General features: G+C 49.9%; 1 protein-coding gene across 1 annotated transcript in view; it reads right to left on the bottom strand.

Moving 5' to 3' along the window:
• The window catches only part of TARS2 (threonyl-tRNA synthetase 2, mitochondrial (putative)), a 13,572-nt gene extending 3,284 nt beyond the window's left edge, over positions 1 to 10,288 (bottom strand). Inside the window, exons 1-13 of the mRNA XM_006755641.2 lie at positions 10,157 to 10,288; positions 9,224 to 9,420; positions 8,782 to 8,905; positions 7,817 to 7,941; positions 6,252 to 6,369; positions 6,066 to 6,130; positions 5,732 to 5,810; positions 4,577 to 4,723; positions 4,308 to 4,406; positions 3,796 to 4,013; positions 3,162 to 3,324; positions 2,810 to 2,947; positions 2,576 to 2,653 (exon numbers count right to left, since the gene is read on the bottom strand). Of these exons, the coding sequence (XP_006755704.1) occupies positions 2,576 to 2,653; positions 2,810 to 2,947; positions 3,162 to 3,324; positions 3,796 to 4,013; positions 4,308 to 4,406; positions 4,577 to 4,723; positions 5,732 to 5,810; positions 6,066 to 6,130; positions 6,252 to 6,369; positions 7,817 to 7,941; positions 8,782 to 8,905; positions 9,224 to 9,420; positions 10,157 to 10,231 (1,626 nt within the window). The 5' untranslated portion in view covers positions 10,232 to 10,288. The remainder of the gene's footprint in view (positions 1 to 2,575; positions 2,654 to 2,809; positions 2,948 to 3,161; positions 3,325 to 3,795; positions 4,014 to 4,307; positions 4,407 to 4,576; positions 4,724 to 5,731; positions 5,811 to 6,065; positions 6,131 to 6,251; positions 6,370 to 7,816; positions 7,942 to 8,781; positions 8,906 to 9,223; positions 9,421 to 10,156) is intronic.
• Between the last annotated feature and the right edge of the window lie 92 nt (positions 10,289 to 10,380).

The raw sequence follows: 10,380 nt of genomic DNA, 5'->3' as shown, positions 1-10,380 counted from the left end.
CTTTCCCCTATTTCATGGAAAATTAAGACAGTATCTTGAGATGGGAAATGTTTCAAACTCTATAACCACACCTATGAACTTCCTGCACCTACCCCAGCCTTTCTGTAGGCCCCAACAATGGCAAAGGCTGTTCCTTTGGTGGAGGACTCTCAAAGCCACATTCAGTAGAACTTCCCTCACTGAAACCCCTTCCACAACTCCAACTCCTCCCTGACCCCAACAGGCACCCTCTCATTACAGCATTTAAACATTCTCAGGTCTCGCCCTTCATAAACATTTTGACTACTCAGGCCCTTAGTAATTCTCTTTTGCCTGTGTAACAGCCAAAGTTCTTGAAAGAGTTAGGTTCATTCCCTCCCTCCCTCCCTCCACCCTCACTCTCCACTTTACCAAAAATGGGCCTGCAAACCCTAACAGCCTTGAGCTACGCCTTTGCTCTGGTCTTTCTAGAAACCCAGCTCTGCTCTGTTCTGTGCCAGACAGCGTCCTCAAGGGGCAGGCGCCCTGCAATTCAATGACCAACCCCCTGGGCCCAGCAATGTGGCTTCTCGCTTGTTCACAGCTCGCTGCTCTGCGGTTTGCTCTGCCTCTTCTTGGGCTGCATGAAGCAGCAAGCTTTTACCAGCGGGTTTGCTGGCAAGTGCTTTTACCAGAGCTGCACCAAAGGTTACCGCACTTGCAGTTGAGCAGAACATTCCTGGCCCGAGCTTGTTAGAGGAGCTGCCACTACCTGTTGTATCCACTCATCTCTGTCAATCCTAGCCTGTTATGATGAAAATTTTCTTGTCTGTGACTCTCCCTGCTTCATGCTGCCACATACACAAAAAGGTTCTTCGTGCAAAGGGTCACATAGCTTGCCTCTGCGGGGGTCAAGCCTGGGTAAACTAAGCACTAACCAACAGGACGTTCTGAAATTCACTGCTCTTAACAAAATACAGGTGGGGCACAAGCGGCTCATGGTTGTTTGTAAGGAACATAAACCCACTTTGCCCCACACGTATACTATAGATTTCTCATTCTTCGATATTCCTCTTGAAGAAACCATATTGTTGGACCTTGTTTAATGAATTCAGGATTATTGTTGAATTCATTAATAATGAAACCTGTTTGCCCACTGTTTGTGAGAAGACACATCCGAGCACTGCCTTTATAAGCAGACTGGCACCAACAGTTGTGTATTTTAACATGTAGCTAAGTTACATATATAAGTTAACATTATTAGCAGCTGGTACTTTTGCTAGGGGTTAATTCCAGGTGTGAAACTGACCTCACGTCAATTTTCATAATGTATCTTAATGGAAAAATAACATTTTCCTGGCATGTTAAATCAAACCTTTAAAAAAGTTTCCAAGAAAATTTTACTGTCCTGGGTTGTTAATGGTTAAGGGAGTTTGAATTTTGTGATAAATGTATCATTGTTTTTTAGATCCTGCTGTGCCTTTATCATGAAGTACATTTATTTGTCTTATAAAAATAGCTCTAGCCCTAACCGGTTTGGCTCAGTGGATAGAGCGTCGGCCTGCAGACTGAAAGGTCCCAGGTTCAATTCCGGTCAAGGGCATGTACCTTGGTTGCGGGCACATCCCCAGGAGGAGGTGTGCAGGAGGCGGCTGATCTATGTTTCTCTCTCATCGATGTTTCTAACTCTATCCCTCTCCCTTCCTCTCTGTAAAAAATCAACAAAATATATTTAAAAAAAATAGCTCTATAATTTGCTTCAACCTAATTGGTAACCTGAGTTTATATCTAGCATGAATTCATTATGGTATTATTAACATACATGAATTCAGTATGTTTTGAGGCAGTATTCTTTGCCATTCATGAATTTTTTATTTTAAGTTATTTTTTATTGATTTCAGAGAGGGAGAGGGAGATATAGAAACATCAATAATGAGAATCATTGATCGGCTGCCTTCTGCACACCCCACACTGGGGATCCAGCCTGCAACCTGTTATGTGCCCTGACCTAGAATCGAACCATGACCTCCTAGTTCATAGGTCTACACTCAACCACTAAGCACACTGGCCTGGCTATACAGTTTTTAAAATCTTTATTACTTGCATGATTGGAAATGTTTAAAACATTGCAAAAAAATTTATAATGTAGTGATTTTAATAACCAAATTTTTTCTTTCTGCATGTAATTCTGATTTCTCAAATACATTCACTGGTAACAACCAACCAACCAACCAAAACTAACAGCCTTTTCACTAAACACAGCAGATAAACTTTTCAGTTCTCTCCCCTCCTCCCCGATTCTTTCACTTCTTCCGACTCGCCACGTGAGTCAGTTCCCACCCTCCCCCAGCCTTGCCTCCACTCTCCCTCCGGAAACACCTCTTTACTTGGCCAACAATCACGTTTCGCATTAGAAAGAGTCCTGCAGGAAGCCTCTCCGACCCTCCTGAATAGCAAGCTCCCTTAGCGCTGCCACCCACAGTCCTCACAGACAATAAGTCCCATGGGGGTAGGGACTGTATCACTCCTCTTTATACACAAGTTAAAAAAATTCCTTTTTATCTATTAAATACTTAATAAAACAAAAATGAAACTCTATCCAAAGTCCCCAGCTTACCTTAGGCCCATAGAAGGCACCATCTCCAGGGTTGAGGTCCCAGGGTTCTCCAAACCCTTCCAGGGCCTGTTGAAGGACCTTTAGAGGGAGTGAAACAAGAGGACCATGAGCAACACATCCCTCCAACCCCGCAATGAGCGCCTCCACATACGCCTCTCCTGAGGACCCTGACTCCCAACTGTCCCCTTCCATCGGAGAGGGGTTCACCCACCCGATTCCCTACCACCTGCTCACCTGCTCAGCCTGGTCCCAGAGGCAAGGCTCTCCCAGGAAGCCAGCCGGCCGGGTGGACAGGGCCAGGCGGAAGGAGAAGCCCAGGACTGCATAGACGGAGCGGAGGAAACCCAGGCAGCCCCGGATCTCTGCTTCCAGCTGGGGGAGGAAGTCAGGGAGGGAGGGTGTGAGCTAGACAGAGCTCTGGGGTGAGGGTGGTTTGGGGCAGACAGAGGGCAAAAACATAGAGGAAAGTTGGGGATAGCACATAGCTGAACTGTAATATCTAAAGAGGGCAACTGGGGTCAGGAATGTTGGTGGCTCACGGGGGAAGGGCGGAGGTTAGAAATGCCCGATGGAGCGGGGGAGCCACCTGGTCCGGTGCACAGAAGATGTGAGCATCATCCTGCTGGAAGCACCGCAGCCGGGTCAGTCCTCCCAGGCTGCCCGAGGCCTCGGCCCTGTGAAGGGCCCCAAAGTCTGCCAGTCGCAGGGGCAGCTCTCGCCAGGATCGGGGCCGGTGGGCGAACATCAGGCTGAGATTGGGGTGGAAGGGGTCAGTGCCACAGGGGGAACCAGCTCCCAGAGACTCCCCTCTGCCCAGTGGGCGTGCTTCCTCTCCCTGCACCACCGGCTAAGGACCCCTCCAGCCTGCCGTGGCCTCTGAGTCCTGCCAATCCCCATCATCACAGTCGGAGCCCTGCGTGACTCAAAGGGATTTTCTCAGTAACAACAACAGACATCATTTACTGTGCGCCTGTTCTGTGACAGGCAGAGTTGGGAAAAAAACCTTAGGCAGCAACTCCAAACCCTTGATGTTACCGTAAGGACACTGAGGCTTAGAGTGGTACAATGATCTTCCCAAATTCACATGGTCAGCTAGAGGCAGATTCAAGACTCCAATCAGGTGCCCAGTACTCTTCCCAGATGCTTCCTGTCACTTAATATTTAGCAGCCTGGGTGCCTGGCCTCAGCCCTGGAGGACCGGGCCTCTGGCTCCAGCTCACCAGTGTGCAGGGCAGTTCATGGGCTTGAGGGCGAGCGTGTCTGTGGGATGGCTGGTAGAGTGGTCACTCTGGGAGCTGGTGGGCCTGTCGGAGCCTGGGGACTGCAGGGCAAACATGTCTTCCTGATAATGCTCCCAGTGTCCCGACAGTTCCCAGAGTTTCGTAGAGAACAGTATGGGTGTTTTTACTTCTGAGAAACCACGGCGGGTGTACTCGGCCTGGAAAGGAGGGGACAGACATGGAAGGTCAAAGTGACTGGGGGAGGGGAGGAGAGGGGGCAGCTGTGTGATTCTCCTGGGCCCTCAGTCATGCTGATCACAGCTACAACCTACTAAACACCATATTAACTCTCTATGTTCCCCAATGTAGACCACACATTTCTAGTATCTCAATAAAAAGCACCAGCACTTTACAATATTTATGTTTATGCTTCTAATCCCCCTTTTAACACTTGACTTCTTCTAGGCCCCCAGCCCCTCCTGGTCCCCCTTCCCTGGCTGGGTCCCCCTTACCCTGATGAAAGACACCAGGGCATTGTGCACCCTCGTCCCCCGGGGCAGGAAGAAGCAGCTCCCGGGACTCAGCTCGTGGAAGAAGAAGAGCTCCTGTTCCTGGTCGGGAATGGCAGTGTCACCTCACGGGGAAGCAGGGGCTTTGGCACCAGAAGAAACAGGGATGGAGCTGCTCAGCTCCCTCATCAGCCCCCTCCCCAATCCTTGCACCTTCCCGATGCGCGGGTCCCAACCCTTCTCATCAGCCCCCCCCTCCCCAATCTCTGCACCTTCCCGATGCGCCGGTGGTCCCGTGACTCTGCCTCCTTCCTCCATTCTTCCCAGGCCCTCAGCTCCTCTGCTGTGGGGAAGGAAACCCCGGACACCCTCTGCAGCGTCTCGGGGGCCCCTGAGGCCTTCCATAAGGACGACGAGTTCTGCGGGGGCACAGGGAGTCCATGCGAAGATGAGGCTGAAGCCACCGACCTCTCTGGCAAACCTCAGTGTGAGCTTCAGTTATGCACCACTTTCCCACCAACACCACAGGCTGGTCCTTCGGACAGCGCGTGTGATGCTCATGGCCTTGAAAGTGCCCGGTTCTTGATTTCTACATACATCCCACTCGGGCCTAACACTATCCTGAGCAGTCTCACTGCTGCCTGCCAGCACCCGGCCTTCGTTCCTCCTTCTAGTCAGTGATTGCTCAGGAGGTTAACCTGAGGATCTGGTCAAGTGTCACCCACCCACCCCCTTACCAGCCCCCCACACTCTTCCCTATCTCTGCCCGTGGAATCACCTGCCTCCGCTTGCCCTTTCCTTGGACAGTACTAAGAAGAAACAGCCTGCACTTTATAGCACTTTTAACTTTCCCTCCAACACTTCCTCCGCATTCGCTGGTTCTGTCTCTGGATGTGGCTTTACTGGCAGGAATTAACCGTCTCTTTCAATAGATGGGAAATAGGTAAGGAGATGTACCCAGGCCACACACGTCCTTAAAGGCAGAGCCAGGGTTTCAGTCCGGCGCTTTCTGTTCTACCTGCCCCTCCCCTCGCCCTCGGCTCCCATTCTAATAACTCACCTTGCCCAGAAACAGTGTTTTCATGAAAACACGCCCTTGACTTAGAGTATTCTCCCCGTGCCTGTCGAACGGTATTCCCCACCTTCTCCACCCACAGGAGCCGGCGTGTAAGACCTTTCCAGCCTGTCCACGCCCTCCCACCCCATCTCCCTTAGCGCTGATGTCCAATCATGGAAACTGAGTTGGTTCCTGTGTCCAGTATCTGCCATCAGACTCCGTTTCTACAAGGCAGGGACTAAGTCTCTTTCTCCCTCTGCCTCCCTGCTCACTGTCAGAGCACGGACGGGGCCGAGAGAACTATCTTCCCATCCCCCCGCTACTCCAGAGGAAACGGGAGTTTCTGCCTAACCCGGTCCCCACAACTGACCGTGAGCAGCTTCAGGCCTCCAATCTGTCCAGTGTGCCGAAGGTGGGGGCCCCGGCAAAGATCCACCAACATGCCACACCTGGCAGGAAGAGGGGCGATTAGTGGTCTCCAGATTCCCGGGTTTTTAGTTTCCTCCCTCTCCTGGCCTTTAGCTGACGGAAAGAGGAAGTAAAGAAACGTGTTCCACAGAGAGAGCAACGGGGGATAAAAATCAATTCCCTGTCCCCTTTCTTTTTCTGGAGCAACAGGTTGGCTCCGTCTCCTTTCCCTTAGCCCCCTCTAGCCTTGTCAGTGCCGCCCCACCTCCCCATTTCTCCGTCTTGACCACTCTCACCCATAAACTGTTGCTGTCGGACCCGTCACTTTCTCCTCAATCAGGCGGAGCTTAAAAGGGTTATCCTGGAAGAAGGGATGAGTGAAGACAAGTCTTTATCCCATCACCTCTGGGACTGACGAGGGAGAGCCACCTCGTCCCGCAGGCCTCTGGTCTTCCTCCCAAAACTGTGTGTTTCCAACCCACCTTGAAGAGCTGGCGGAGCTGATCCCGGGAAGCCTCTAGCCTCCGGAAGGGCTGAGCAGCAGCTGCAAGTTTTTGGCAAATTCGCTCCAAAACAGGCAGCTCTGAGCCCCGGATAGTCCTGGGAAGATGAGAACTGGTTGGTTTGCACCCTCTAAGAAGCATCACCTGGGAGGCATACCTGTTGGCTAGGGGGTGAAATCCTGCCCTCCAGAAACATCTAGAATTATTTGCTCTAACAGGAAATCAGGTACACATTTTATAGCTGGAGCAAATGCTCTATGTATGAAATTAAAAGTTGAGTGCAGCCCGAACTGGCTTAGCTCTGTCAGCCTGTAGACTGAAGGGTCCCGGGTTCGATTCCTAGGCACATGCCCGAATTGCAGGTTCCATCCCCAGTAGGGGGGCCATGCAGGAGGCAGCCAATCAATGATCTTCTCTCATCATTAACATTTCTCTCCCTCTTCCTTCCTCTCTAAAAATCAATAAAAATATATATTTTTAAAAAAGTTGAGTGCAGGCAATCTGGATGGACAAAATTAAAGCAATAATAATGGAGAATGAAATAAAAGTTGAAGAACTCCTAAAGGCTAGAGAAGATGTTTCAAGCAGAATTAGACAGAAGAGAAAGAACATGGACTAATGGAGAAGGTGGTACCAAAATAACATATCAGGCCTGGAGGCCCTTCCCCCAGCTTGCTCCTCCAAATTGAACATGCCCTAGACCCCAGAAAAGGGCCTCAGAAGCCACTCCAATAACAGGGCACAGCCTTTTAGTTATAAGGTGAATGAGGTCTGAGGCGCTAATGCATAGCATGGTGACTATAGTTGATCATTTTGATAATTCTGTATTGTATAGTTGAAATTTGCTATTTGCTAACAGACCTTAAGTGTTCTCACAATAAAAAGGTGAGGTCATGCCCTAGCTGGTTTAGCTCAGTGGAAAGAGCATCGGCCTATGGATTGAAGAGTCCCAGGTTCGATTCTGATCAAGGGCACATGCCTGGGTTGCAGGCTTGATCTCCAGTAGGGGACGTGCAGGAGGCAGCCAATCAATGATGTTTCCCTCATCATTGATGTTTCTGTCTCTCCCTCTCCCTTCCTCTCTAAAATCAATAAAGATATATATTTAAAAAAAAAAAAAGGTGAGGTCGTCCTGGCTGGTTGCTCAATGGTTAGAACGTCAAAGGGGCTCAGGTTCGATTCCTGGTCCCAGGCACGTACCTGTATTAACAGGTTTGCTCCCCCTCTCCAGTGAGAATGTGTGCAGGAGGCAACCAGTCCATGTCTCTCTCTCACATTTATGTTTCTCTCTCTCTCTTCCACTCATGAAAAGCAATGGAAAAAATATCCTCAGGTGAGGATTAACAAAAAAACACAAAAAATGTGAGGTGATGGGTTAATTAACTAGATTGTGGGAATCCTTTCACAATGTATACGAATATCAAATTATCACACTACACACTTTAAAAATACAATTTTGTCAATTATGCCTCAAAAACACCTGGGGAAAAAGGTGAAGTCTCACAAAAGAAACCATCATTCTCCCCCTTCCTTGCACTGCTCACCGTTCGTTTCCCAGGAAGAAATCATGGTAGAAGCCACACTCTGTGCTGGGCCCTCGGCAGAGGACAGCACCTAGGAGTTGTTCAGCCGCTGCCCCCAGGACATGGGCGCTGGAATGCCAGAACACCTGGGTTCACAGGAGAGAAGTTCATGAGTCCTAACCTTCTCCCCTCCCCCTCGCTCTGGATCCTCTCCTCCAAGAAGCTGGTGTGAAACCAGTACGGCTCTTCTAGGAATAACTGTCAATAACCCAGGGGTGGTGACAATTACATGGTGACAAGGAAAAAAAAATAGAAAAGAAAGCAGAGGTCAGTAGAACCGGTGCACAGAAGAGCATACCCTCCTACCCCCTCCTCAGGGCTACTGGTCAGAGGAAGCGGGGCAGCTTCCTTTGCTCTCCTTTAATATCTCTCATAGGGCTTCAGAGTAAACTACTCTGGTAAGACTGCCTCTTAAAGGCTCCGCTCAGTCTTTCGGTCCTTTTTCTCGCTCCCTAGCCCAGGAATCCAGTGTGATGCAACCACTGCTTTCGGATTTGGTCATTTGTAAATAAATGACATGAGAACTCAATTTTTCTGCATCCTAATACATGAGGCCCACATTACCTACGCTGACATGAAGAGGACAAAATGGGGACGAGGCGTGGTTGTTATGCTCAGTTGTGGAAGCCATGTTATAATTAAATATTTGCTACAGATCACTTATACTGGGTATCTCAATATCCTCCTGTTTTCAACTTATTACTTCTCCCTTTCACTAACACAAATGATGTCTGCTTGTGAGAGACCTAGGCTTATAAAAACTTTCATCGTAAGTTTACAGCTTAGCTAGGAATAGTTAAGATAAGCCATCTGCGGTAAGCCTCCCAAGTGAAAATGGAAAAACTCGGGCAAAAGAAATGTTAGAAACACCCACTTAAATATCTCAGTTTAGCAGCCACTGTATTTGTGACAGAGAAGACACTTACTGCTTTCCCCTCTGCAGAATCAAACGTCAGAAATCTGAGGTCAGAATCTGTCTCCAAGGGCCGCTCCAGATCGTAAGGTTCCCCATTCACTTGAGCGGCCACTGCAGTATTTGCCAGGGTTGAACTTCAACAATGGGGATGGGGTGGAGATAAAGAGAATGAGAGGGTTACAATCCACATGGAAAAAGAGGGACTCAACCTGCAAAGGGGGGCTGTGTTACCAGAGCAATAGAACCTACTGTTTCTCCTCCCTCCTCCCCAAGGACAATAGAGCAAGGACAGAGACTCTGAAACTAACACAGATTAAAAAAAAACAACGAACCGGTAGTTAAAGCATCTTGATTCATGGAACAGAAACAAGCAGAGTTTTCTCTCTCTGCTCGGGTGCAGAGGACGCAGAGGTGGGAGAGTAATCCTGGTAGGTAGAGAAGGGGCCTGGTACCTGATCTGCTGGGCCAGCTGGTAAGGGGTTGTGCTCCATGCCACCGCCTCCACTTTCTGTCCTCCGGGGAGCGCTACCTTAATAGTCCGGTGTTCCTTCTGTGCCCTGCCTGCTAACCTCTTCACCTGCGCAGCCCATAGCTCCTCAAAAAGGCCCAGCCGCTCTACCAAACAGGGTGGGGGAGCCGGCACAGCTGCCTGGAGGGGAAGACGTCAGGAGGTAACACAGGTCCCATCAGTTATTCCTGGGATTGGGGATGGTGGGAGATGAGGGCATTGAAGTGGCCGGGGTCCTAATCTCTAGTCTTTAAAACAGTGGTTCTCAACCTCGGCTGCACATTAGAATCACCTGGGAATCTTAAAATCCTGATTTCTGGGCCTCATCCTCCGGAAATTCTGTTTCTTTTTTATGGGGTGGGGCCACAACATTAGTAACAAAGAAACAGAATTTCCAGAGGACGAGGCCCAGAAATCAGGATTTTAAAAAGATTTCCAGGCGATTCTAATGTGCAGCCAAGGTTGAGAACCACTGCTTTAAAAGGAATGGATGCTCCAGGGCCCTACGTTAGGAGTCCTGGCGCCCTCGCGGCTGACCCTGGGAAAAAGCGCTTCAAACGGCGGCCGCAGCGGCTCAGCGGTTGGGCATTGACCTATGAACCAGGAGGTCACGGTTCAACTCCCGGTCAGGGCACATGCCGATTGTGGGCTCCATCCCCATTGTGGGGCGACTAGGAGGCAGCCAATCAATGATGCTCTCTCGTCATTGATGTTTCTATCCCTCTGCTCTCTCCCTTCCTCTCTGAAATCAATAAAAACATTAATTTTTAAAAAAGGCCAGAATAGCCAGTTCGGGACTCAGGGCGGGAGCAGGGCGGGTCAGGCTGGGTTGAGAACCTATACCTTGGGCTTTCGGGGGTTCGGAACTTTGGGGTACCTCAAGCGCCGTGTGTAGCCCGCAGGCTTGTAACCCTGGGAGCCGGAGCCGCCGCCACCTCTGGTACAGCCCCATGTTCCTCCGGTGCTTACATCCTCAACCAAATGACCCCCTTCTCCCTCAGTGGATTCCTCATTGGCCCCTGGCCCGACAATACCCATGCCTATTGGTTACTAGAGCTGCCACTCTAGCCTGGAACCACCCCCAGGAAATGAGAATGGGTA

Source organism: Myotis davidii, unplaced genomic scaffold (assembly GCF_000327345.1).
Source record: "Myotis davidii unplaced genomic scaffold, ASM32734v1 scaffold653, whole genome shotgun sequence".
In the NCBI taxonomy this organism is placed as follows: domain Eukaryota; kingdom Metazoa; phylum Chordata; class Mammalia; order Chiroptera; family Vespertilionidae; genus Myotis; species Myotis davidii.
The sequence above is the reverse complement of the archived record's forward strand: the minus strand, read 5'-3'. Positions and strand labels throughout refer to the sequence as shown.